Source organism: Nannospalax galili, unplaced genomic scaffold (assembly GCF_000622305.1).
Source record: "Nannospalax galili isolate Female #2095 unplaced genomic scaffold, S.galili_v1.0 scaffold879, whole genome shotgun sequence".
NCBI lineage: Eukaryota > Metazoa > Chordata > Mammalia > Rodentia > Spalacidae > Nannospalax > Nannospalax galili.
In genome coordinates this window covers 3,450,052-3,477,982 of record NW_008346261.1, presented here as the reverse complement: position 1 = coordinate 3,477,982, position 27,931 = coordinate 3,450,052, and the positions used below count along the sequence as shown (strand labels likewise).

General features: G+C 53.6%; 1 protein-coding gene across 15 annotated transcripts; it reads right to left on the bottom strand.

Moving 5' to 3' along the window:
• Window positions 1-274: 274 nt before the first annotated feature.
• Window positions 275-27,476, bottom strand: Tspoap1 (TSPO associated protein 1). 15 transcript variants are annotated; one of them, XM_008842701.3, is made up of 32 exons: window positions 26,336-27,476; window positions 25,521-25,628; window positions 25,161-25,289; window positions 24,456-24,635; window positions 23,718-23,903; window positions 22,401-22,478; window positions 22,231-22,314; window positions 21,926-22,015; window positions 21,662-21,784; window positions 21,323-21,427; window positions 19,307-19,357; window positions 18,923-18,943; window positions 18,021-18,225; window positions 17,342-17,514; window positions 16,131-16,246; window positions 15,741-15,850; window positions 10,534-11,364; window positions 10,236-10,387; window positions 9,534-9,899; window positions 9,210-9,449; window positions 8,575-8,760; window positions 7,181-8,023; window positions 6,488-6,587; window positions 6,241-6,392; window positions 5,467-5,635; window positions 4,933-5,004; window positions 4,543-4,575; window positions 4,256-4,359; window positions 4,097-4,168; window positions 3,787-3,891; window positions 3,103-3,164; window positions 1,293-1,428 (listed from the first exon to the last, which is right to left on the bottom strand). In XM_008842701.3, exons 1-31 carry the CDS (start codon window positions 26,660-26,662, stop codon window positions 3,135-3,137), a joined length of 5,541 nt encoding a protein of 1,846 aa, XP_008840923.1. In that variant the 5' UTR covers window positions 26,663-27,476; the 3' UTR covers window positions 1,293-1,428; window positions 3,103-3,134. The 15 variants fall into 15 exon arrangements, with proteins under 15 accessions (XP_008840919.1, XP_029423933.1, XP_029423935.1 ...); XM_008842702.3 differs by having other exon boundaries at window positions 4,933-4,977; XM_008842697.3 differs by lacking the exon at window positions 3,103-3,164 and having other exon boundaries at window positions 275-1,428.
• Between the last annotated feature and the right edge of the window lie 455 nt (window positions 27,477-27,931).

The following is a 27,931-nucleotide window of genomic DNA, read 5'->3' as shown; positions in this document are numbered from 1 at the left end:
TGGTACCCTCTCTCTTCTAGTTCCTCTGTTCGCTTTCTAAGTTTTCTCTCCTCCACCAGCCTCCTGCCCCATACCTAGCCAAGGGGATTGGGAAGCTGCCAAATCTCCTCAGGAAATGGAATTCAAGAGCCACTTGGTGTTCATTAGTTTTTGCCCCAGCTACCCTTTGTATATGACTTCTGAGTATTAAAGTCATGAATCCAAAGCCATCAGCATGGCCCACCCCTCCAAGAAGTCCTTTGCCCAGGCAGAGTCCAGCATAGATTTTGTGAAAATAGACTTTATTATAATAAAATGTCTTTTTAAACAAATGCCCCCACCATTCCACACCCTTGGAAACCAAGGTAGAGGTGGGGATACAGTCAAACAATCTCCCACCACAGCAAAGGAAACATGCAAAGACTCACCCAGCCAGAGGGGCAGAATGGTTAGGGTGCGGGTGGAGAACCCCCTACGCACTCTGAACAGGGAAATGTATGAAAATAGCTGCATAAATCTGTCCTTTTCCCTCATTCCCTGGACCCCCACAGGGGCCCAAAGAAAGTGATGCAAAAGAGAAGTTGAATCCAATGAGCAAAATAAGGCAAACCCAACTCCTGCTTTCTGCCCCCTGCCCTCCTCCCCCGGGTTTGGGGGATGGGATGACACAGAGGCCAGGTGGCCCAGGCAGGGAGGGATGGAGCACTGTGGGGTGGGGTCAGGCCAGCTTTGGCATGGCCTTTCTCCTCCCCAGGCCTGTGCGGTGAAGTGAGATGGAGGAGCTGGACTGAGGCACTGAATATGTACATATATACAGGGCTCTGCCGTTGTCCCTGGGGACACTCCAGTGCAAACGTTCCTCCGGGGAGGGAAGACATGAGCAGGTCAGCCAGAGCCATCAGAAGAGCAGCCCATGTCTCCTGTCCTGATAGTAAGGAAGGATCAGTAGAGCACATGGTAGGAAACTAGGAATAGATAAAGTAGGCAGACTGGGAGTTGAGGGGCATGGGTCCAGTTCTGGTCTGCCAGTGCTTGGTACTTGGTTGCTTACTTTGGGGCTCAGTTCCCTTCTGGAAGAGGAATGGGCCCATCTAGAGGACTCTTCCCTAAGCACTCATGTAGCCTCGCCCTCACCAGGTCCCTTGGATCCCTCTGAGTGCCAGAGTTTGTTCAGAGAACAGGAGTTCCGGATCAGTCGGACTTCCCTGCCCAGCCATCCAGTTGACCTGGAGCCTCCAGGGGCTACTTCTGCCTGAAGGATGGGTGACAGCTTCACTCCTTTCTGGAGCCCAGCTTTCTGAGGAGTTCCTTTCCCTTGGAGAGGAGACCTCGAACCTTCTCAGCTGTGCCCTGTGTCTCCCCCAGTTTGGTCGTGGGAGGGTTTCCAAGGTTAGAGGCATAGTGCCAGCCTGGGGGCCCTGGAGGCCCTTGTATGATACTGCCCCAGTCCTGGAATGTAAGAAAGAAGGGTAAGGCCAGGGCCAGCTCCCCCCGACCAATATTTTTGCCCTCCTGTTACCAACCTGTGACAGAAAGCCTCACCTCGACACCTTGCCCCAGACACACATAGCATGCAAGTGAGTGGGGATGACGATGAGGGAGCCCTGCATGAGGAAGTCCCATGGGAAGGCTCTGCATAAGGAAGTCCCATGGGAGAGCCTTGTATGAGGAAGTCCCATGGAACAGAGTCTCAGCTTTGCTTGTGGCCCTGGGTGAGCCCCTTCCCTTCGTACTGCAGGTACTCAGCTGGCCTCCCATTTCCCACATGTCAACTCGGTCCCCAGGAAGGAAGAGCAAGAAAAAGGACACTTAGAGGCAGCTGTCCCCTCTGGGAAAGGTGGTGACTACAGCACCTCACAGACAAAAAGATGGAGTATCCCTATCAACCCAGTGTATACAATGCCCCAGGGGCCTTCAGAGAGCCAAGCCAGGGCCTGTTCCACAAAGAGATGAGACTTTACCCTAAATGGGATCAGAGGGAGGCTAGGCCCAGATGTCACTCTCAGACAAGGGCATCACTAGAGAGGCAGCCCTTCATCAAATACCTTCTTGCCAACTTTCCTCCTAACTCCATGTGCAACTCTGAGCTGCTCCTTCTGTCTGAGGCCCAATCAGACAGTGCTCCTTGGCGGCCTAAAGCCAAAAAGTTGGACAAACAGGGGGACCACTAGGAAGCTCCTTCTAACTGAGCCCCACCTGGACCAGGACACATCTCTGTTGACTCTTACCAAACTGCATGCCCTCTATTCTCTCTCTCCAGCCCCCACTGCTGCCAAGGCATAGCAAGCTTCCAGCCAGGATCAACCACGGAGCCCAGACCACAGGTGAGGGACTGAGTATACAACTAAACCCATTGCTGATACCACCACCACAGCCCTGGGTGAGGTGACAGGGGAAACAAAAGGAGGCCACAGAGTGAATCTGCCCAGGCCTGGAGGTCAATGGCCACCACCAAGGCTCATGGCCACTGGAAGTCTCAGGTCTTTCCTGAGAGGGACAGGGTGGCTGGTGAAACAAAAGGAGGGGCTCTCTGAGCCCCACAGAAGAATGGCTTGAGGTGGCCTAGAGATTTCAACTATTCAAGCTCTCTCTTTTATCTTCTAAGCAGAGAAATTTAAGAGACAGAAACAAAAGCAAGTGTCTGATTCTAGTCTAACGGGTCAAAACACAGAAGAGCAGGGTGGGAAGGCTATTATTACTGGTGACATGACTGTATCATCTTCCTGTCACTAATAATAATCACAATATTATCATTACCATAGCCATACAGTATCATAATACCACTGAGTAATAACACAGGTACCACACAATGTTCCATAAGCTGCATATGTTATGGAATATAAGGAGTCAGCTAAGGTGTGATGTCAAACGCTAAGATGACATGTTCTCCTATGACAGCTAGCTGGCACTGCCCAGGGTAGAGGCAAGGCAAGGGAGTGGGGAGAGGGAGGGTGACTCCACACCCACATCTGGCTCATGGCAAGAGCTCCCCCTCCCTCATTCCCTGAAGAAAGCCGAAAAGTCAGGTTGGTTCCATTTGAGACAAAGGGGTGCTGTCTGGTTATGGTGAGGTGGGGAGGAGTGAGGGTTGCATGGAACACAGGGACCAGTGTCCCCACTTACATGTTGCTCTCTCTACAAATATCTATTTCCATCTAGCACTGGACTCTTCTCCTTCTCGTTCTCTGAGAACAGGGAACAAAGAGAGGAGATAGGTTACCGACAGACCTGCATGAGCTCCACCAACTACCAGCTGACCTAGGTTCCAGGTGGTCCCTGTTTGGCACAGCCTTCGAGTTTGAGACTGCTGCATATGGAAGACTTGGGTTTTCTAGTTGGAGTTTGGTCTCCTCGTCCTGCTCTCTGAGGCTAGAAACTTAATTCTATCCTACCCACCCACCCCAAGGAGAGGTAAGAAATGAGAACCCAGGAAGCTAGGCTTTGCTGGGCAACTGACTTCAAAAGGCATATCAGAGGCAGGAAGACCTAGCAGGGTGGGAACACCTTGAATCGCTGGCTAGTGGCAGAGGTCCTTTCCTACAGGGCTCCTCTCTTGCATCAACCTCTGGGTATCAACAGTCAGGTAGGATGACCCTGGGGTTCAGGGTCTCAGCCATCACTGGTCTGCAGACAGGGGTGTATACTAGGTAGAGGTGGCCCAGTGGAACCTTCCTGTGCTGGGGCACACGGTGTTCCTCTGTATTATAGATTCAGCCTCCTGAGATCATCCTACCATACCGTCCTGGCTCCACCATACCAGCAGGGTAGAGATTAAATGCTGAGTTGGGCGCCCAGCTCCTCACTGACCTGACTCTCAGCCTGGGGTGTCCCAGGCTCCAGGCCACCAGCCTCAGGCCCAGGGCCCTCCAGAAAGTTCGATGGAACCAGACCCCTTTGTCCATTCAGTTCCCCCTGGGGAGGAGATGTCTGATGAGATTAAGACAAGGAAGAATTTCCCATCCCTGTCCCCTTGACCTTGAGACCCCCAGGGAACAGCCTGTGGCCAACATCACTGCTGAGTAACCCAGGCCTCATTCCCCGAGGATTCTGTCAGGATCCCTTGCTTATCCCCCTACCCAAGTGGAGGGCCGTGCACCTTCCCCCACAGTATTCTCACATAGTAGAAACCATCATCGTCCATATTCCCAAACACAGTAATGACATCCCCTGCCTTGAAGGGCAGCTCTGCCTGTAGAGAGAGCAAGAGGCAGACGTCAGACCTGGGAAAGTCCTGCCACTCCCTCCCCATTACTTGGCATCATCTGAGGGTTCCCACCTCCACATCCATATTGGGGGAGTTTTCCCGGGGGTTGTAGTCAAATGCAGCCACCATAAGCCGGGAGGCCTTCAGGCCAGCAGAGGGGATGAGTTTGGGAGGGCCTGCAGAGGGAAGGAAGAAGATTCAAGACTCCCAAGAACTCCTTTCATAGACTGTCTTCGGCATTAAAATCCGATGACATCCCCCATTCCCCACCATCCCACTGTTGCAGCTAGGAGAGTATAGGGGGCCTGCCCCATCCCACCTCTTTCCCCAGACACCCTTACCCAGAGATGGTTCCTCACCTAGACAGGGCTGGATTGGGCCTTCCAACTCTGCTGTAAAGAGAATGTGCCTCTGAGCCCTGCCTGCCTCATCCTATGGACTGGTGCAGGGCAGGCAGAATGCGCACCCTCCCACAAAGGACATAGGAAGAAGCATGCTCAGAAAGTTCATCAGCACAACCCTTTGTTTCCATAGTAAGCAAAGGCCCAGAACCAGTGACATCCTTCAGTGTGCACAGAATTTATAGCCACAATGAAGTCCCCACAACATGAGGAGGATGTGGGTGGGGGTTTCCTCTAGTTCATTTATCTGTTCAAAATCCCGCAGGTATCTCTTCAGAGAGTCACACTGCCACCCCACCACCAACCCACACATGTGGTCACAGGCATCACAGGAGGATGGGGTCTTACCTTTCTTGGCGCGGCGGGGCTTTGGGGGAGGCCCAGTTGTGCGGGCTGTGGGATACACAAAGGGACCATTTCCTGATTGAGAAAGGCAAGTAGAGTGGGGGAATAGGACAGACTAGAGGCTACTGCCAGTGTTCTTGTGGAATCTGTTATTGTTTTGCTTTGTAGTCCAGAGAATCAAACCCAGGGCCTTGCATATTGGCAAGTGCTCTACCACTAAGCCACATCCCTAACCCCTGAGCTCAGTTCTTAAGAGCCTCATTTCACATCTGAAATAAGAGCCAAGCTCACTTCTAGGGCTCAAAAGACGTGGTTAGCATCATTATAGTCTCTTAAACAGGCCTTTACCCAGGGTGAGCTGCAAGGAGGTGAAGGGGAAGGCATGCTGGCTTTACTCTCTGCCAGGTTTGAGTGACTCTGCTAAATTCAGGGTAAATGAGGCACCTGAACCATCCCAGACAACACAATTCTCTCGGGATGGGATTGGGTTAGACCCAGGGTGGTGGGTGAGGGGCGAGGGACAGCAGCAGATCATACCTGAGCCCTCAGTGAGAACATCTGGAGACAGGAAACCCCGTTGCAGCAGCTGCTGTCTCCTCGCTGAACTGTCCACAGCCACCTCAGCTACCATGTTGCAGGGGATGTAGCCTGTGCGGCCCCCACCTTCACCCCAGTAGAAGCCATCAGCATCTTTGTCCCCAAACACCTGGAAGCAAAGATCAGTTGTTTCAAGATCAGTTCTGCCCACTCCCTGCTTCCCAGCCCTGAAACCTGGCGGCACCCCACTTGGAACTGCAGAAGAATGTTCTTTGCTATAGATTGTGGGGCAGAAAAGAGGAGAAAACAGCAAAGACTTGGGACCAAGAGGAGATGAGAAAACACCTTTCTCTGAATCATTACCTCCCACTCTTTACATGGCCTTTCCCTCAGGGCACCCCAGACTGATCTCCCCAACTTCAGAGAACAGCAAAAGGCCTTCCATCAATACTTGGAGGAATTATAAAAATGGTAACGTTAGCAGCAAACAGTCCCATTGTGCTGACCGTGTGCAAATCAGTGCCGTGTATACCTTGAATCATTCACTCCACAGAGACTATGAGGTCACCAGTACCATTCCCATTCTACCAGTGAGGAAAGTGAGATCCAGAGAGGTGCTACAATCTGCTCCAAGCTACACAGCTAGAAGTGGAAGACACAGGGTCTTCCCAGAGCCATGTTCTGACCCTTCCCCAATTCTATGCAGGAAGGAGATAGAAGGAGGCAGGATGCTGGCTAGAGATGAGCTCTAGGCCCAGGGGGCGAGTTAGTCACCTTCAGGATCTGACCCTCCCTGAAGGGAAGCTCCTCTTCTCCAGCATCAGGGTTGGGTGACATTGACACGGGATCATAGTCAAACAGAGCCACAAAGACCCTCACAGGTATATCTTGATGAGTTGGTGCTTCTGGAGGGCTCCTTGGAGAGGCTGAGGAGAGGGTTGGGGACAGGGCAGTAACTCGGTGAGCATCCAAGATGGAGAAAGGCTCCCTGAGTCTGGTCCAGCCCCCATTAGGTACTTACCCATGTCAGTAGCACCAGGCCTAGGCACCCGGGTCCCTCTCCTCTGGGGTCCCCTCCACCCAGAGTTGTCCCGCCCTCTGGGCTCCCCAGTTTCTGTTGCCTGCAAAGAGAGGGTAACAGATGGCAGAAGTGACACACCATCCTGGGGGTGGCCCTCGAGCCCCAGCTCTGCCCCAGCAGCAGCATAAGCGGCACAGCAGAACAGGAGCACAGCATTCCTCTCCAGGGGCCTGGCCCAGCCTCACTGAGGCACCAGACATCCCCACCGTGGAAGGAAGGGCGGGAGACTCCCGCCTCCCCCCAGAAGATGAGTGCAGTAGAGGGGCTTGAGGTGGCCAAGGAGCGTTTAAGAAGACAGTCTCCCATCAGCATCAGGGCTGGTGACTCTGAACATGGCATCACAGTCAAGTGTCCTGAAGACATAGCTAGCTACTCAGAGGAAAGGGCCACCCTGCCCAAGGTGGCGTGTGGCTGCCAGTGATAACAGAATATTGTGCATCCCAGTTCCGTTCAACAGAAGCAGCAAAGCAGTGGAATGTAGGTGGGAGGAGACAGGTGAGGGAGCCCGGAGGCCCAGCCCCACCTCTGCTGATGGAAGTGGCAGCGTGGAATGGGAGTGGCTGGTGGGCAGCAAGCAGAGCCACCAGGCGGCAGCAGGCAGGCGGCTGCCCAGAGTGGGGAGTGGGCACAGACCCGGGAGGGTGGCTCCTTGGTTCTGCCAGGTGCACTGCGGCCTCTCCACTCTGGTTCCCCTTTCTCCCAGGCTGGGAGGTGCACGTAGGGGTTGGGGCCTGAATTGAACTTCAGAGGTCCCCTGGGCCTTCCTACAGGCGCTGTGCCCCAGGCCTCCCCATCTGTGGGGTAGCAGGAGCTGGTGAGGCTGATGCCCCCGCTGCCCACCTCCTGCTCATCCTCAGAATCATACTCAATGCTGATCTCCAAACATTTTGGGGAGAGGCAGCTGACCAGGCTGGCTTCTGGAGCCAGACCTCGAGGGCACCTCCGGGAAAGGCCCGGCCGCCCTCTCCCACCAGCTTCCAGTCCACCCCTGGTGCCCTCAATCACAGGGAGGACACCCTTCTCCCGTGGGAGGCCTGGCCGAGCAGAGGTCTGGGGCCCGCCATTGCCAAGGAGCCGGCTGCAGTGTTCTCCGGGATCCAGAGGTCTCTTGCGGCTTGAGGGCTTCTCAGGGGAGCCACCTCCTCTCCTCCGGCTGCTTCCACCAACTACTCCGGGCATGTCCTCCAGGTGGTCCCTGGCCCTGGAGGGCTCAGGAGACAAGGGACACAGACCAGGTCCCTGGGACTGACTGCTTTCACAGCCCAACCCTAGCAATGCAAGTTCAGGCCGGGTAGGGTCTTGGGAAGAAGAGCAGGGCCCTGGTTTCTCCTCCTCCCCTTCCTCCTCGTCCTCCTCTTCTTCCTCCTCAGGGATGCTGAAGAGCTTCTTGCTGCAGAACTGCTGGAGAGGCAGCTCCAGGATCTGCTCCAAGATCTCCTCGTCGCTGTCAGTCTCACAAAAGGGGTCTGGCTGGGGCTGGGAGTGGGGAGAAGAGAGCGGCAGGGAGGAGAGGTCCGTGGAGAAGAGAGGTCGGGAACCTTTGCCCTCAAATGAGGACGGGGGTTAGGGCCACACCCCCAGCCCTCCCTCAGCTTCTGCCAAGAAGAAAGAACCAGAAGGGAAGTGGCTGGCCCAAAGTCACACCTACGTCCAGGCTGAACTGTGGATGAGGCACCAGTGCCTCTGGGGCAGGAGGATGGGGGAGCAAGCAAGGCCTGTCATATGGATGACTTCTGGTTCCCTCCCAAGAGGCTCCCAGCACAAGGCTTTCAGAGGGCACCTGCTTCCCAGTACTGGGTGTTACATCTAGGAGGCTAGAGAGAAAGCGTGGAGAGAGCTCTCCTCCCCTTCCCTACAGGATAAAAAAGGTCCTGAGCCTCTTCACGAAATCCAATGCTTAGTACGGGATCCAGGCCACACACCTAGAATGTTGCTGGTGCTCAGTGGCGGCTGGAGCAGCTGCCATGGGAGTGGAGGCCCTTGAAGCCTGAGGTCTGGGGCCGGCCAACCTCTCCCCACCCTGTTACCTTGACTCCATTCTCCCTGATGCTGTTGCCAGCAACCTGCTTCTGGAAGGAATGAGCCCTGGAGCCGATGTCCTCTTCCTCCTCTTCCTCTTCTTCCTCCTCCTGGATATCGGATAAGTCTGAGTTGCGGCCATGATCTACAAAGGAGTTCACCAGGCAGACTCCAAGCTCTGATGTGTCTTCTTTCTATATGAATCAAGACAGGAGATTAAGCCTGTATCCCAGTGCTCAGAAATCTGAGGCAGGAGGTTGACAGGTTGATGGCCCGCCTACGCTATAGGCCAGGCTGGGCTGCAGAATAAGACCCTGTCTCAAAAAAAGAAATTAAATGACATCAAAGGAAAAAAGAAGAGACACAGGGAAGAAACACAGGAAGAAGGGTTCTAGGCAGGGTCAGCTGCCTGTATCAGAATGGGTCTCTTGGAAGAGGAAGAAAAAACCAGCCAGAAAGCAGGTACACACAATGATAAAGTAGAGGGTAAGAGAGGGGGGCAAATGGGACAGGAAAATCAAGGAAGAAAAATCAAAGAAGCAGAGACACAACAAAAAAAAGGTGTCAGAGCCAGACCACAAGGAGAGGGGAAGGGAGGCAAGCCTTGACTCTGTAAGGTGGATGGCAAGCCCCCAAACCCTACCTCAGCTCCAGGTCCCAGCCCCGAGCCCAGATCTCCTCCATGGCAGGACTCAGTACTCAGTGCCCTCTGGGCCAATGCTCCTTGAGTGGAGCAAGGTTTGTGTCCAGAGTCTCCTGAAGTCCAGTCTACTTCTTGCTTAGCCAGAGAGGAAGCCACAAGGCCCAGGCCTCCCTGGCCCAGGGTTGGCTCACTGGTCCTCCTCTCCTCTGAGGCATCCAGCATAGCTGCCCCGGCCTCTTCCTGAAATAGATGGCACTGAGAAAGGAACCAAACTCCAACCTGTCTCTCATCTTGCACCTGATTCCCTCCACACAGATTGAGTACCTGAGAGCAAGGGACTGGAGGTTCCTCTTGGGGTCCTTTGGACATCTCCACAGAAAGACTTGCTGGGGACTCTTGAGTTCCATGAGGAGCAGGGTGTCGGAGAGGAGAGCTGGGATCCCCAGGCCCTGGGGAGGCTGGAGCAAGGGGTGTTCTGACCTCTAGGCTTGGTCGTGGTGAGGGGCAGGACATCACAGCTGGCTGGCAGACAGGAGCCAGGGCTGGAGCAACAGGGGCCGGGATGGAGTCAGCCGACTCGCCATGGGGTGACATAGTGCGCACAGTCACCTCACGGCATGCCTGCAGTAGCTGCAGCTGGGATATCTCTACCAGCACGCTGCCTGCTGTGGGGGAAGCCACCTCCATCATCTGTGACAAAGAAGGAACATGGGAGGAAGGGAGGCTGAGATAGCCAAGTGTGAGGACATGGTGACAAGGGCTGCTGACATCCTGCCAGCCATGTGCCAAGGCTTTCACATACCTATTTCACTCAGTCCTCCCTACCACATGGCTTCAGAGCAGAAGCAGTTCCTCAGTCCCTAATGGGCAGCCAATGCTCATGCTCTCAATCAATCTACCAAATAATGCCCAAAGACCAGGGACTGGGCATCTCTGCCAGGTCAAGGAGATAGGCTTCTAAGCATAGCAAGAAGGGACCCACATCCTTCCCCCTGGGTACAGGCAGCTGGCCTGCCCAGGCCATACCTTCTGCCCATCAGCATAGATGGCATAGCCTGTGACCCGGACACCATTGGAGGTGCCGGCAGCATCAATGGTGACGGGGAGCCAACTGATCATCAAGATTCCAGCGGAGGGCCCTGGTTCAATCTGTACATCTAGAGGGGCATCAGGTGGGCCTGGGAGACAAGAGGCACAAGACAAAACAATGTTAGACACTGTTCCATAGTGATGGCAGTCACTCTCCTGAGAATGCACACAGGGCCAGTCTTCCCTGTCACACATGGCCCAAGTATTATGGACATCAGTGCCCGCACATGCATACCTGCCGGGAGTGTGGTGAACTGCAGAGTGGCGGCACACTGCTCTGGCCTCTCCCAGCCTGGTTCCCAGGTCCCTCGCAGTGGGATCTGAGCCTCTACTCGAGCTTGATAGAGCGTGCCAGGCCGCAGGTGGCAGAAGGTGGCCCAGTAGGTGCTGGGACGGGCAGGTGGGCGCTCTTCCCCATTGAGGTAGATGGCATGGGTCAAGTTGCTATTGCTGGGCACCCATGTGATCTCAGCAGATGTGGCTGTCAACCGATGGATCTGTAGCTGGCTGGGTACAACCCCAGTGCCAGCACCCACAGTCAGGCAACAACGCAGAGGGTCAGAGCTGCCTCTGCTGGTCAGGGCCTGGACAGAAACATGGAAGGGCCCAGCCCGCAGGTCCAAGTTTTCAAGCACAGCTTTTGGGGGTGCCCCAGGTCCCAGTGCCTGATGCAGCTCCCCGTTGACAAAGATATGGAAGCCACGAAGATCTACTCTCTCAGGTGGCAGCTCCCAGGCCAGCACTACACTGTGGGCTAGCTGTTTGAGGACCACGAGACGGCGGGGGTAAGGCACAGCCAGGGGCTCACCCAGACCCTCAGGTGGGGGGCTCAGACTGAGTTCATCCCCTGCAGCCTCCTCCTCTGGTCTGGGTTGGCTATGTCCTCCGCTGCTCTGGCCCCCACAGCTGCTGCCACCCCCACCTCCGCTCAGGAAACTGAGTTCAGGCCCAGAGCTGTGTGACAAATCAGCCAGCTCCCGAGGGAGGGAGGTCAGGAGGTCATCATCAGATACGCGCTCTACAAAATTGGAGGGGACCAGACCCCTTCGGCCATCCATGAGCTCCCCTGGCAGAGGGAGGACAGGAAGAGGTAGGGAAAGGGAAGACAGATGGAAAGGAAGTAAAGAAAAGCTGCTCCAGTAAGTACATTTTAGCAATGGTGGCTTGTGAATTTCATAATCTGATTTAAGTCAACTTTTACCTGTCAATGATTTTAAAAGACCAAAGACAGCTGAACTGGCGAACTACTGTTGACTTTTGTGGGTGTGAGCATGGGATTTTTGTTATATAGGACAGTGCTTCTTAAATTTTAACGTGCGTATGAATTCCCTGCAGTGTTTTGGTGTTTTTTTTTTTTTAATGCAAATTCTAAATATGCCCTGAGGTGTTAAGCTTCAGCAATTCTGAGCAGATCCCAGGTGACACTGGTGCTGCCAAGACCTATGACAGTGTCCATGTTCTAAATCAAGGAATGCTGAAGTATTTCTAGGGAAAAGGTCACGATATCTACAACTTTTTATATTTTTCTTTTGAGACAGGGTCTCTCTGTAGCCCCAGTTTTAACGTGGGTATGAATTCCCTGCAGTTTTTTGGTGTTTTTTTTTTTTTTAATGCAAATTCTAAATATGCCCTGAGGTGTTAAGCTTCAGCAATTCTGAGCAGATCCCAGGTGACACTGGTGCTGCCAAGACCTATGACAGTGTCCATGTTCTAAATCAAGGAATGCTGAAGTATTTCTAGGGAAAAGGTCACGATATCTACAACTTTTTATATTTTTCTTTTGAGACAGGGTCTCTCTGTAGCCCCAGATGGCCTGGAACTCGCTATGCAGAGCAGGCTCGCAGCTGGCCTCTGCCTCACAGAGATCCATCTGCCTCTGTCTCCCGAGTGCTGGGATTGGGATTAAAGGTGTGTGCCACCATGCCCAGTTATAACTCATTTCACAATAGTTCTGTTTAACCTATGTACAGAGAGAGCAGATATGGCAGGGTATAAACAACTGTAAAGTCTATGATGGCTTTCATTGTAGTAGTCTTTGATATTTTGTTTTGCTTTGTTTTTTTGTGACAGGATTCCACATTGCCCAGGCTGGCCTCAAACTCACTATGTAGCCAAGGATAACCTTGAACTTCTGATCCTCCTACCACTACCTCAAAAGTGCTAGGATTACAAGTTTTTATGCACTCAGGGTTTTAGGCAGTATTGGGGATCAAACCCAGGGCTTTGTGCCTGGTTAGCAAGCAACTGAGCTACATCTCCAGTACCCCCACCGCTGATGTTTTCTACACATTTGAAAACTTTCATAGTAAAAAGCTTAAGTAGCTGCAAGTGGTGCCATATGCCTACAAACCCAATTTTTGGCAGGTCAGAGGCAGGAGGTTGGGAAGTTGAGGCTAGACTGGATTACAAAGTGAGAATCTATCTCAATAAAGAGGGGGAGGGAGAGAAATTGTGGGACCCTGCCCCACCCCACCCAGGGGAGTGAATGGCTGCTCAAGGACAGGAAGCTGTTGTCTTCGGTGATGTAGCCAGAGGACAGCTTCGTACCCATGCCCACACAAGTGGCCCTGGTTAAACCTAGTGGGTCACAAAGCAAAAACAAAAATCCGAAAGTGAGATGAAGACTCCGTGGGAGGATAGGGGATGTTGGTGGGTAGGAGGAGAGGCTGGAGGGATGAGTGTGACCAGAGTGTATTATATACATGTATGAAATTGTCAGTGAATAAATTAATATTTTTAAGAGATCTGGGTACAATATTACATGGAGGCAAGAGGACCAGGAGTTCAAGGTCATCCTTGGCTACATAACGAGTTGAGGGCCAACTTGGGCTACACAAGATCCTGTTTTATAAACAAGAAGAGAGGGAAGGAAGGGAAGAAGGGGGAAGGAAAAATGTTCTATTGTAGGAGATTTTATACAGGCTTGAGGAGGCCGTGGGACTCCTCAACTTGCTTTTGTGAAAAACAGACATCCACAAAGAGAGAAAAAGAATAACCTCTTCAGGGTAAGAGGAGAAGTGCCAGAAAAGAGTCACCTGGGGGTTCTAGAAGGGGTCAGGACCCACAGACCTATACCCAGGAGCATGGCTTGCATCAACCCAAGCAGTGCCCAGTAGGTCTTTGTTATCTGTGTCAGTCCTGAAGATGTGACTGTGATGAGAGTTTTTAAAAACATTTGTTGGCCACTTAAGAGGCATCAAGGGGGGAAAGAAGCTGGGTAAACACATGCCATGCCACAGACAATTTGAAAAAAATCAATTCTCAGGGAGCAGACAGTGGGGGCTGCAGAGTCCCTTTGTAAAGAAGGGGAAGCAGAAGGTAGGGCTGAGTTTCAGGGTGCCCGGCATGTCCCCAGGATTACTCTGTGTCCCTCCCCTCTCTTTCTGCTGATATTGAAAGAAAAACGAAGGCCATTTGAAGAAACAACCAGGACTCTCAATAAGTTAAATAGTATAATAAACACCGTAGTGGGCTGAATGGTGGCCACCCCAAACAGGACCATGTACCAATTCCTGGAACCTGAGAACGTGGCCTAACCTGGAAAAAAGAGTCTATAATTAAGCTAAGGATCTTTATTCTAGATGATCCAGATGGGCTCTAACTTAATAGCAAGTGTCCTTAAAAAAGGCACACTGGAGCTGGGCGTGGTGGTACAAGCCTGTAGTCCCAGCACTTGGGAGGCAGAGGCAGGCGGAGCTCTGTGAGTTCAAGGCCAGCCTGGTCTACATAGTGAATTCCAGGTCAGCTGGGGCTACAGGGAGACCCTGTCTCAAAAAGACCAAAAAAAAAAAAAAAAAAAAAAAACATATTGGAAAGACACTAAAGAGAGGAGGAGGCAATGTGACTACAGATAGAGAGATTGGAGTTATGTGGCCATAAGCCAAGGAACACCTGGAGCCACTGGAAGTTGAAAGAGAGAAGGAATGCGATTTCCCTAGAGCCTCCAAGGGAACACAGCCCTGCTAACACCTCAGTCCTGGACTATTCTAGAGAACTGGTGTCTGTTGTTTGAAGCTACTCAGCTAATAATATTTCTCAAGACAGCCTTGATGATAATGTAAATACCACCACTATGGAGCATAGGAAGAAAGGTGGGAGGGTTCACACCACATGCATCTGCAACCTGCAAGGCAGGAGCAGGAGCCTAGGCCAGAGTCAGGCCCCTAAAGCTCATGCCACTCAAAACAGTGCAGTGGGGACCAGCCACAAAGTATACAGTCCCTTACAAAAATTGGACATAAATATGGCCTGGACATCTAGTTATCTACATTCCTTTAAATCTATCCCAATCTCCCTGAGACCACACAGTACAAATTCTAGTTAACTGAGATATAATCTTATGCTTTCACTGCCCCTTTCAAAAAATGGTGGCATCTGTTTTCATTAAAACATGATCACCCAGACTGGTGGCACAGGACTGTAATCCCAGTTACTTGGGAGAATGAGGCAAGAAGATCAAAAGTTCAAGGCCAACCTGGGTATTAGCAAGTACAAGGCTAGTCTGGGAAGCCTATGAGATCCTGTCTTACATAGAGTAAAATGGGGAGCTAGCTCAGTGTTAAAGTACTTACAAGCCCCAGTACTCAAAACCAAACCAAACAAACGAAACCAAATTAAGTATGATTCTGGAAGCCATTAATCTTCTTCTTTAGAATCTACCCTTATGGGGAGTTTAGCTGTTTGGGCTACAAAGCCAGGTACCAACATTCCCAGAAGTCGCTCAACTAGCAGGCCCAGGGCCAGGGAAAGGGAATGAGCAGGCTCCAAAGCTTTTGGTGTTCCACACTCAGATCTGACCCCTTTCTTAAATCTCTACACACAGTGTGTGGCCTTTGCCACATCCTGAGCGTGCCTTATCCCAGTATCTTTCCTCTCCACTGCTGACGGATACAGTTTGAGGCCCAAACCAGGAACACCCTAGAGGAGCCTCCTGCGACCATTCCTTCTGGAGCTGTTCCCGATGACCCAGTCTTGATAGGGCATCTGTCTCTGAATGGTGAGCCCTGTGGTTCCTTTTAAGACCTGGAGAACATCCTTGAAGTTTAGCCCTGCTTGGACCCTGACACCTGCTTACCACCTGCTCAGACTGTCTGAAATCTGAAACTGGTCCGCTCCTGCCCATATCTGACTAGAGACCGTAGCCTGACCCCAACTGTCACATTGTTGAATACTGCTCTGTCTACCAGCACAAAAGTGAATCCAGCCAAAACACCCTGTGACATACTTTTCATCATCTGGACTGGTTGTGCCCTGGCCTGGCTTGTTTGGGGCTAAGTCACTTTCTCTTTCCCCACTGGCTACCACAAGTCTCAGAACAGTCCCTAACTCAGTCCAATTTAGGTGGACTGAGTGTTCTGAGGAGCAGGACTAGGAGGGCAGGTCTTTGGGAATAAGATATTAAAGGCAAGAGAATGGATAGGGTGATCTCTATTACCATCCTACCTTCAAAAAAGCCGTCCTCGTCCATGTTACCATAGATGTAGATGTATTCACCAGCTGTCAGTGGAAGCTCCGCCTCTGGGTTCTCATTGGGACCCTCAAAGGGGTTATAGCTGTTGGGGGAGTCACAAGGGAGGAAGAATGCAGCGGCTGACATTGCATGTCCACATCTAGCTTCTCTCGGTCACTTCCTAAGCCTTTCCTGGAGACCTAGTTTCTACTGAAGCCAAGAAGCGTATTCACTGTGTGAGCCTTGGCTCAACTATGTTATAAGCACATGTCCAGCTGGACCCTTATACCAACTTCCACTACTTCCAGAGGTCTCCATCTTCATTGAACTCTGACCTCTATGTCCCCCAATGCTAATGCTGGCAGGGTGAACAAGAGACCCACCTATAGCGTGCTAGGAAGACTTGGATTCTGGCTCCTCCCGAGTTGCCCTCAGGAGCTGCTGGGAGCAGGGAGATGCTGTCTACCTCCAATTCCTCCACCTCACTGGCTGTGTCCACCTGGGCAAGCAGAAAGAGATGTTTCCTCCCCAGGGCTCAAGGTCCAACACCCAAGACACAGCAGGCAGAGGATCTAGCTTTGAGAAGGGCACACACTGCAAGGCCAATGACAGTGAGCCCCAGCAAATCTCTAAACCAATATTGGAGCCAGGAGGTCTGTGGAGCACACAGCTGTTCTAGTGCCGGGGTGTGAGAACAGCTTGGCCCCTTCCCTTGGTTCCAACTCATGAAATAAGACCTCCCGAACCTGAGTGGTGGCCATGTCAGTAGGCATCAATGGTAGTGTGGCTTCTTAAGACAGAAACACAGCAAAACAGGTCATTTGTAAAGAGCTGGAAGCAAGGAGGAAGGGGGGTTGGAGAAGCCTCCTCTATCCCTGAGATAGTGCCTCAGTACTTCAACCCTGGAGCTTGGAACTTCTCTATTGGGAGCAAGTGACCCTTAAGCAGCCCCCAGATCTCACCCAAAGACAGCACCACCACTCAGTACCACGAGGGGGCAGAAGATGCATGGAACTGAGTCCTCTCCACTTTTGGGGGTTCATGGGTAGAAAGTGGGACAAGGCAATCAGAAGAGCTGTGAGTGATCTTAGTGATGACCACAGCTGCCATGTTTAGGGTCTCCTGGGTGATCCTCATCAGCTATTACTTTTCATGAAATCCTTACAAGCTTACAAGGCAGGTTTTATTATCCTCAATATTCAGATAAGGAAACCAAAGCCCAGAGACATTGTGTGTGACTTCCTTAACACAAAGCTGGGATCTGAATCTGGGAGCTTGTGCGCTTTCTCATATAATCAACTGCTTCCACTACAGATGCACTTATGAACAAATTCAATTCGCAGATCCAGGCTCCAAAGTGTATTCTCATCTAGCCGAGGGTTCTAAGACCTCCCTGGACCTCTGAGGGGAACACTGGCAAGTGCACCCTGGACAGCAGGCTCCACCTGAGCTCCTGCCCACTGGAAGAACCCACAGGCCTTTGATGTCCCAGCTTGGGATCCGAGGCCACTCAACTTTCATAAGAGGTCAGGGCCCACCTCTGCTCCTTCCCCAAGCCAACACCTGAACCTAAGGCCCCTGGCACAGCACTGACCTCTGGTGTCGGGCATGACTTGGGGCTGTTGTGGATGGACTCAGAGCGAGAGGAGTTAGAGAGAGACTCTGCTTTCTTGGCTGTTCTTCGAGGAACCCCAGTAAGGGTGGCAAGTGCAAGCTCAGAAGACTTTGGGGTGCAGTGTCCTGGGGAGCCCGGTGGGAGGTCAGTGTCTAAAGAGAAGATGGGAGGAATAGCTGGGGGAACTGGTTGGCATTTCTTGGATGTGGGCACCTGACCTCTGTAGCCAGATTTCCTAAAGAAATACTTGGCAAGGAACTTGCTAGGCAGAGGTGTGGGTGATTTATATACATTATTTTACAAGGTCCTCAGGGCACTTGGTGAAATGCATTGAGCTTTCCCTGGCTTACAGCTCAGAGAGGTTAAGCAACATGTTGAAACTCAAATTGTCTGGTCAGGGAATAGAGCCAAGACCAGTAGATCTGACTGACCTCCAATGCCTGACTTTTCCTTAAACCCTGATACTGTTAGGGCCCAACTCCCAGTTAGAGGGGGAGGAACAATGTCCTGAGATCTTGGCTCTAACCAAGTATGTCTTGAACTTACTGTGTGACTTTGGATGGCATGCTGCTGGCCTTCTCTGACCCTGAACTACTTTCACTATACAAAAGCTGCAGGCCTGGGGATTCCAGGCCAATGTCACTGAGATACACCTTACCTTTGGGGCCGGACGCCTGACAGGGCTGAGGGGTAGAACAGCAGCAATGGGGTGGTGGATGGTCCCCAAGGGCACTACAGCCCAGGGCAGAAGTAAGTAGATCCAGGGGTCCTGGGTGCAGACGGAAGGCCTGGAGCTCCTGTGCCAGAAGGCTGAAGCGCTCGGTTTGGCTGCGGCACTGGCCCTCAAGCTCTCGAACCCGGGCCTGGGCCAAGACTCACCATGAGTTACCAAGCCCAGAAAAGCTGCACAGTGCTAGCCAGCTCTACATAGCCCCATGCTGGGCTTCAGATCATACGTGCACACACACACACACACACACACACACACACCAGCCTGAACCTGCCATACACTCACCCACCCTCAGGCCCAGGGCAGTGATACCATTGCCTCAGGACACTTTATCCACTTTATAGGCTAAAGAGATATTCCCACCAACCATTACCAACAACAACGACTCAGGAGTTTTCTTAGAGCTACCCCTCGTTACTCTCCCATAGGCAGTGGCCCTTCCCTCAGAGAGGTGGGTGAGAGGTTCCATGGGAAGTTAGGGATAGAATGGGCCGGTTCTCATGACCTTTTCTCAGGTACCAGGCAAGTCCCTAGACCAGGGGCTCTCCCACTGACAATATCACGAGGGGCATGAGTCAACTGGTGACGAACTTCCTCATGATCTGAGATGACAGGAGGGAAGGCCCTGTGCCTATCACAGCCAGTAGCAGGTCTGAGAAGAGGGGACAGCCCACATGTCCTGTAGGACCTCCAGCATATCTATGGAGTCTCAGGTCTGCAATCAGTGATGCCCCCTCTGTTGGACATCGGAGTTGGAGCCTGAGGAAAGGGATATGGGAGAGATGTGGGAAGGGGATGATCAGGAGTGGGAGGGGGTAAGGAGACTGTACCTGCATGGAATCCAAGGTAGACTTGTGGAGAAGGAAAGCACAGAAGAGAAGTTAGAACCCTTAGCTCCTTGGGTCAATATCCCAGAGAGGGAAGAAAAGGGGACTTCAGTGGATACTACCCCATCAGTGCCCTGGGCTGACTGAGCAACTCCCGATAAAAAGATATTTCAGGATGAGGTCAGTCTCTGAGGTAAGTGGCAATGGGAGGGTCTACAACTACAAGACTCAAGAGCCCCCATCTCTGTGCATCCCAACCTAAGAAATAGGCCAATGATGGAGAGGGTTCCCCAAGGCCTTAGAGCATTTCAGGGCCCTCCTTCCACTCCCTCCCACTTCTCCATACTCCGTCTGAAGTCCCCCAGTTGTCAGCTGCAGGACCCCTACCTCCAGTAGCTGCATGGCCCCTTCATGTTCCCTCTTGGCTGCTGCCTGGGCCTGCAGATAGGAAGAGCAAAATGCTGGAAGGGAAGCATGCAGAACAGAACCAGGGTGGAGAAGAGGGAGTTATGAGGAAGGGAAGGTGGGCAGGAAGGACAAGGAGAGACAGAGTAGGGTAGAGAGGAAAGGAGAAAGGGTCTGGGAAGCCCAAGGCCGAGGGGTCACCTATAGACTGGTGCGGTTTCTGGGACATTCACCCTCCTGATGGATAGCTTCCTTCCTACCTGCCTGTGGCTCTTTCTGAGTCTCATTCCCTGCCCCTTGTCTTCCACCCTCCTAGAATGTCAGGGTGCCCCTGGATACAGGCTACTTTATCTTCTCTGTTCTCTTCTAAATGCATCTTATTAATGACTCTAAGTACCTCCAAAGCCAACGTTCCCATAGCTCCCGACTCATGTCCAACAATCTGTGATCTCTGTTTGAATGTCTTAGCATACCACCCAAACTTGCCAAAGCAGAACTCAGAGATGAGCTCTGCCTCCCAAAGTTGTTGCCCTGTCCTGGTTAGTTTTTATTGTCAACTTGATGCAACCTGGAGTCACTGGGAAAAGGGAACCTCAAGTGAAGGATTGCCTTGATCAGACTGGCCTGTGGGCATGTCTGTGGGGAGACTGTCTTGAGTGGTGTAGGAGGGCCCAGGCCACTAAGGGTGGTACCATCTGTAAGGAGATAGCCTTGGGCTGTATAAGAAAGCAAATTTAGGGTTGGGCATGGTGGTACATGCCTTTAATCACAGCACTCAGGAGGCAAAGGCAGAGGTAAAAGGATCTCTCTGATTTTGAAACCAGCCTGGTCTACATAGTGAGTTCCAGGCCAGCCAAGGCTATGTATGTAGTTGCATAGTAAGATCCTGTCACACACACACAAAAAAAGACCATAAGCTAGTGAGTGAACGAGCCAGTAAGCATTGTTCCTCCATGGTCTGTTTCAGTTCCTTCTTGAGTTCCTGTTCTGACTTCTTTCAACGATGGTCTGTGACCTGGGAGTGTAAGCTGAAATAAACCCTTTCTTCCCCTAACTTGCTTTTGAGCATGGTATTTATCACAGCAATAGAAAGCAAACAAACATGCCCTTATAGCCTTTACTTCCTGGGATGGGAGTGAGGTGTGAAAAGCTCCATTCTCCCAGAGCTAAAGGGTGATTCAGAAGGGGTCCTCTAATTCTAACCCCAAACTGTATTTCAAATCCATCCACTTGTCCACCTCCATTGTTAGCTGTACCCTCCTGGACCACAGTCATCTGATCACCTGCTGGATGCCATGTACAGTATCCATCCTGTCAATGTGATCTTGTGAAATTATGAATCAGATCATGTCACTCCCCTGCTTAGAATGGATTCCATCCCCCCTTGGTTTTTTGAGACAGGGTATCACCCACACAGGCCTCCAACTCAGGATCTTCCTACCTCTGGCTACTGAAGAGTGCTGGGATTCAGGCATGGGCCCCACGCCTGGCCTAGAGTCTTTGGACATCCTCTAACTGCTCACAGAGACAAAAATGCAAACTTCCCATGGCCTTTAAGGCCTAGCCCCTGCCACTCTACTCTGCCCATCCCTTGCTGCATTCTGGGCCTCCAGCTCTTCTTGGCCACAGAGCATTCACACATTTAGTCTCCCTACCTGGCCTGCTCTGCTCTGGCTCTCCTGGCTGACTCCTTCTCATCCCTGAGGTAAGTTGTCACCTCCTCAGAAAAGCCCCCCAGATGACCTTCCCACAGTGGCTCCTCACCCCACTTCAGTCACCCCTCATCATATCACCCTGTTCATCTCTGCCATTGTACTTGTCAGGGTCTGAAACGTCTCATTCCTGGGTGGATGACTGGTGAGGGACCTGGATTTTTCCCCACTGTCTCCCCAGTGTTTAACACACAGTGGGTACACAGAAAATGCTTGTTCGATGATCGGATGGTGAAACTGGGGTGCAGCAGTCTAACATTCTCCCATCCCTTGCTCCTGCTCCCACCTGCTGCAGCCTCCGGACCTCCTCCTGCTTCTCCTGCAGACTGAGCCGAGCCTGCTCATGCTCCACCTCCAGCTGCTGCCTCCGCTGGGCCACCTCCCGCATGTGCTGAAACACAGGACTCTGAGTCAAGGCCAGAGCCTACCATCCCACCATTTTCACAGATCGAAGATGAGGGAACCTCAGTTACCACCTGCTCCAGATGCCCTCTATTAAAAAGGAAACTGAGGCTAGATAAGGCAAACAACAGGCAGCACCAGAACTACATTTCACACCCAGTGTCCACATGAGGCCTAGTCTGCTGTCCTACCTTCTCCCTGTGCCACCTACACAGCCTCTCACCTTCAGCACCTGCTCCAGGCTCTCCAGCTTGCTCTGTAGGCCCTGGCTCTTTTGAAGGGCTTTGTCCCTCTCTTGTGTCACCCCCAGAAGCTGGCCCCTCAGCTCTGCATTCTCCCACTCCACCTGAAGAGGGGACATTGACAGGGAGCTAAACTTGTGAGAAACTTGCCAAAGAGGGATAGTTCCATTCAAACTCAACCCCAGAGTAGGCCTTTGGGCCTCACTGGAGCACAGCCCTCTCCAGCAACAGGGCAGGAGACAGACCTGCTCCTTCTCGGTGGCTGTCCCACTGAGCCGGGAGTTCTCCTCCACAAGGCGGGCATTCTCATTCTGGGCTGCTCTCAGCTGTAGTTCCTGGGAAACAGACAAACTCTGAGGATGGGTCTAGCACCCACTTTTCTGTCCTCCTCACGTGGAGGACTCTACCCTACTGAGCAAGGCCTCCCTTGGAAATCTGCAGTGGCCAGGAAAGGAAAGCACAAGAACAAGAGGGATAGGAGCAGAGTGAGGGAGCCCACAACCTGGCCGGCCTGGGAGAGAGCAGGGAGCTGCCCCCCTCAAGAGCTCACCAGCTCCTCACATTGCCTCTGCTTTTTCCGGGCTTCCTGCTCCAGGCTCTCGCATTTCTTTCTCTTCTTGCTGAGCTCAGATTCCTGTAGGGTCAGAACCGAGAGCTTCTCAGGGAGAAAGGCAGAGCTGCCCACAGTAGGCTTCCTCCAGCATTTAACCTAGGACTTACCAGCTGCTGTACCCTCTGCTGCTTCTTTGGCTCCCCTAGGAACACCAGCAGGCTGTCCACATCATCCTGGGGTATGGCCTGGAAATGCCCAGGGGCAGGGGGCTGGCACCTGAGAACAGGGCTCCAGGGCAGCCTGCCCCCAGCCTAGCCTGTCCTTGGGAGGTTCCTACCTCACAGCCAGGTCAGCCATGAGATCCCTGCCTAGGAAGGGGGAGAAGGCTGCTGTCTGCTGACCTCCCCTAACACCTCCAGCTGATATGCAAGGGTAGAGTCTGCATCCCTGTGTCTGTGAGCCCTAGTGCTTTGAGATCCCAGGACCCACGGGTGTCCTGGGAGATGGGTCCTTTATCCAGGCCAAAGCTTTCCCTTTTTAGCTTTCAGCAGCTGCCCTGCTCGTACTCAGTAACTGTCCTGGGCGTCCTTCAGCAACTGATAGAGAACTAGTAGGTTGCTTGGGTCCCGGGGGATGTATGTGGTGTTCCTAGAGCGAGGGCTCTGGATCACCTCAACCTGGGTTTGGCCTAGAGCGGGGTAAGCCTGGCCAGACCCTCCTGGCCTCCCCAGAAAGCCCCTCCATCAACCTCCCATTTATCCCTGCAAACTTTGGAGGGGCGGTCTTGATGGGAGGTGCGTCTCCCTCCATAGGTCAGACTGAGGTGCAGTATAAGTAGCATCAACGCCCCCCCCCAGGTTTTCGTCACTATTGGGTCCCTCTTCTCACCCCTCTTCCCAGAAAGAGGCGAACCTAAATGCTGCCTACCTAGGGTGATGGAGAGGAGCAAGACCCCTAGGTTCTGGGGGGATTCAGGGTGGGTCCCTGGCCCTCGGGACAGGGGCTGCTTAGCCTCGCGCTTAGTGGAGGTCGCCCATACCTGGAACCGAGTTGGATGCACCGCCCCCCGGGGTAACCCGGGCCAGGCCTGGCCGGCGGGTGGACACAGAAGGGGGCGTCCCACTCTACCGCGGTGGCAGAAGGAGGAGGCGCGGGCTGGGCCCCGGTGGCTGCCTGGACAACCAGGGATTTGCAGCCGGGCTGTACCACTGGCAACGCGGCAGGGGCGGTTAGGATGGCCCCTTGGGGCGCAGGCCAGCAGAGGGCGGAACCCCAGAACTCCCAGGGGAGGGCGTGGCGCAGGTACGAGAGCAGGAGGCTTGGATAAGTCTGTGTCCCCGGGTAGGAAAGGCTCCCTAGACCTGGAGCGAGTGCGCACGTCACTTCGGGGTCGCGCACTGAGCGCGGTGCAGGAGGAGATCACGGGGTCACCCCAATCCCTCTTCGGCGCACACGCACACAGCTGCCCTGGCGCCAGCACTCACCTCTCCCGGGGCCCCTGGGGCCGGCGCCCCTGGTCTGGAGGGGACAGTGGGACCTGGGGGCCGGGGCTGCCGGGGCGGCTCCCGCTGGTTGCGCAGGGCGATCTGCCGCTGCAGTCGCAGCACCTCCCGCTGGGACTCGCGCAGCAACCGATCGAAGTCCCGCACGTGGAGCCACTGGGGACCTTCCTGGGGTGGGGCAACCAGTAAAGTCAGACCTAACCCCTGCCTCCCCCTGGGAATCTCCAACATAGCCCCCTCTCCACCGCACTGGAGAGGTTCGGCAGCTGGGAAAAGTGCTCATCTTCCCATGCAGATACGCCAGGTCATATACGCACGAGTATGCAAGCCGCATGCCTCCCCTAGCCCATGCGCAGGCATTCACAGCAAATTCATTTACTAGATGCTCGCGGTGTGCCTGCACTGTGCTAAATGCCTCGTGAACACTCCTTCACACAAGTGTGAAGTATGTGTAGATTCGTACAGCCAGATCCACAGGCATACAGCCTCAAGTCTGGAGCACAGGAATGTCCGGGTCTGGGACTCATGGCTCCACCCCCTTTCGTTCACGCTTCCTCATCCCTCTCCCACCTGGGCGGTTGCCAGGGGAACCTACTCCCCAGCAGCCTCCACCTCTCTGTTTCATTTGCATCTCATTAACATCTGGTCCACATCCCACACTCCAAGCAGACATTCTTACGTAGGACTGAGCTGGAAGGGCAGACCAGGGCCCCTTCGCACCTTGCCCACCAGGGTGAGCCTGGCCTGCAGCTCCCTGCACTCCCGCTGCAAGGCAGCAATCTGTTTGTCCTTGGCCAGCAGTGCACTGGCTGTCTCACTGAGGTCCCGGGCTCTCTGGCGGGCTAAAGCCTTCCGGCACAACTCCAAACTGGCCCCGGATCCAGGCACAGGAGCACTCACCTAGCCAGAGGGGTAAAGCCAAAAGTCACTGAGGGCTGGGGCACACCTCCCACTCCATGACTTCCAAAGGAAGAAAGGATGAAACCAAGTCTTGGATCTCAGAGGAACAGTATCCTAACTGAATCCCATCCCAGCAGTCCCCAAGCAGGATCGAAAGCGTTAACTGCACATCTTAGTTTAGGCGCAAAGGATGCTAATTCAGGGCTGCCACTATGATGGGTCTTCTCCCTGCCCCCACTCCAGCTCTACACCGCAGATGAGCTCAGCCAGGAGGCTGCAGCCAGCACCAGCACGTGGTAATCCCGAATTCTGCTCCCTGTCTGCTCAGGAACCTCCCTACCCACCACTCTCTCCCTCCGTAGCTCCAAAAGCCTTCAACTTCCTCCACGCCCATTTGTCCCACCTATCCAGCCCATGGATTCCTGCTTTCCTGGGTAGAGTCTATGACTCCCAAACCCAGTCCAGTGGCCCAGCCCTGGTTCTCCTAGTCACACAAGCCTCCACCCAGCAGCCTCCTGTCCTCACCACCCTCAGGTTAGTTTCCTGCAGCTTCTGGGCCCTCTCCTCCAGGCGCTTGGCAATGACTGCCAGCTCTGCGTTCTTCCGCTTCAGCCTTCGTACCTTCTCTTCGGTCTCAGGAAAGCTGCTTTTTCTCTGACAAAGGGGTCAACCAGAATTGGACCCATGTAGGAGGCACCCCACAGACCCAGTCCTTCTGCCCAGGCCCTAGGCTAGAGCCTGGACACACAGTGGGACTCTTGACCATGCTAAGCAAGGGTCCACTGGGTCTGGGGTTTGGGGTTATGTCACCCCCATGTGGCCCCCTCTTGGAGAGATGTTTATAGGGTAATCAGGGTGAGGGAGACCCCACTCTCCAGGCCTCACCAGCATCTGGTTTTCCTCCTTAAGGATGGCACAGCGTTGCTGCAGCTCCCCCAGGGCCCTCAGCAGCTCCAGGTTGGGCCTATCCCTGAAGCCCATGTTCAATTTGGCCTGGCATGGGAAAGGACCAGGTATAGTGCCTCAGAGATCCACCCAATCAGAGCCTCCATGTGGAAGCATCTCTGCTCTGTAGTCCAAGGAGATGAGAAGGTTCTCTCTCATGTCCCAGGCTTTCAGCGAGGGGCATAGGGGCCTAAAAAGAAGGGACTGTCCAGCCCTCCCTGCCTTCAGTGGCAGTCTCCCTCCCTCCCCCTCAGTCTAGGTTTTGCCTGCTATTTTTCTATCCTTGCCACTCTGCCCGTCTTCTTCTCATAGGCAATGCCAACACAAGCCCCAGTCCCCATCCCTCTAGACTCCTTATGGTCCTCAGAGTCCTCTGCCTCCCCCTAAAGTCCTGCTTCCTCTGTCTTCTACCACTCACACCCACCCAGACCTTGGGTCAGCCCAGCACTGAGCCTACCTCCATATCCCCACATCTTCCAGCCCCACAAAACTGACAGACTCATAGAAAAGGAGACACAGCTGACAATCAGAGAGACACATGGAGGGGCAGGGTCAGATGTAGACAGGCAAGCAAAAAGAAGAGGCACATGGATGGCTGGGGGAGAATGAAACGATTGAGATTCCTGTCCAATGAAGGAAGGACAGATAGTCACAGAGAAAGACTCATAGATAGAGACAGGTCCAGACAAGAGATGTGGGCAGGGAGGCCACAGGTCATGCCTGGTCCACCTTACAGCCCTCCTCAGCTCCCTTACCTGAAAAGTTTGTGCCTCTTCATCCTTTAGCCTGGGGCAGCTACACCCAGAGCTCAATGCTTGCTGCCTCAGCCTGGGCAGCCCAGCCTCTGCTCCTTCCGGGTCAGTATTCCCAACAGGCCCAGGGCTCTGGGCTCCCTCAGGCTCAGAACTCTCCTCAGACTTCGGTCCTCTAGCCTGCAGAGCTGTCAGAGAATCAGCAATGCTTGGACCTGCATCTTCAGGTTTGCACCCTTGGACCTGAGTCCAGCTCTGCCAGGCAGGCAGTGCCCATGGTTCCATGGCTCCAGGATCTCCAGGCAGTGTAAGGGTTGTCAGTTGCTCCATGGTTCCACCAAGGGTCCCCAGAATCCAGACCAGAGAACATCACCCAGCTGAGTGGGGAGACTGGTGGGGGTCATGCCAGGCCAGACCCTTTCCCCTATGAACACTTGGCTTCACCGAGGCTCCATTGGAGGTTGGCTAAGCTCTTCCCACCCATGAAGGAGCTGCAGAAGGTGCCGGGTTTGCCAGGTCTGGAGCTGGGGGTATGGCAGCTATGTTTGCTGGTGGTTCTGTGTGTGCGTATGTGGAGAGGAGAGGGTGTCCCTGTGGGGGTGGGGAAAATGTGCAGAGGCCACCAACAGCAGTGTCCTCTCCAGATCCGTCCCTGCAGGTCTGGGCTGTCTTGGGTGTTTGAGGATGGGTGCCCCCACTTGTGTGTGTCACCGTCTGTGTCAGTTTCAGAGTTACCAGTTATTTCTGCGTGGGGATGGGAGGGGGTGTCTGTATTGCTGGGCCGTGGCAGCGTGTGATGCTGTCGCTGGTCCAATCTCAGTGTGTCAGTGTTATGAAGCCTGGCGCATCCGTGGTGGTGTGTGTCTGTGAGTCTGGAGGTCCATCATGACCCCTCAGCCTGGCTAGGGTCCTCAGGAGTTGCTGTGGGTGATCCCCAGTGATCCACTGTGGCCCTTTATCTCCAGCCTCTCGCTCTGCCGCCGCCGCTCACTTGCTTGCTGGGTGGCCGGGCGGTCCTAAGGAGGTCTGGGTCGATGTGCTGCTTGCCTCATAGTCTCTGCCCCTACTAGCCTCAGCTCAGGGGACTGCAGGGGTCCCTTACCGTCCCGGATCCCCCAATATGAGATGGTGGTCACGAAGGAGAGGGCTGAGCTTCAGAAGGGGGGGGGGCAGGGGAGAGAATCAGCCCTCCCTTCCCCCTCCTCCTCCCCTCCCGCCCACCAATAGGAAGTCGGCTGCTGGTTTCCATGGCAATGGCGCTGGACTGGTGGGCTGGACCGGCTGGTGGGGTCGGGACAGAGGGAAGAGCAGGTTCCTTGTAGGATGCCAGCTCCCCGGCCCCCACATGTGGCTTCCTCATCTCCTTGACCCCACACACCCTCACATCTTCCAGAGTGCAGAGGAAAGGGAACTGGACCCGGCTCTCCCTTCATCAGGCGAGACTAATGGAGGCAGTGGCAGGGGAAGGTATGACAGAGACCTAGCCATAGAGGAGGTCAGGACTGGAAAAGATGGGATTCGAGATGAAACAAAGAGGAATAAGGATGAAAGCAGGAGACAAGCAAAGAGAGAGGTAGAAATCAGATGAGAAGTTTGCTT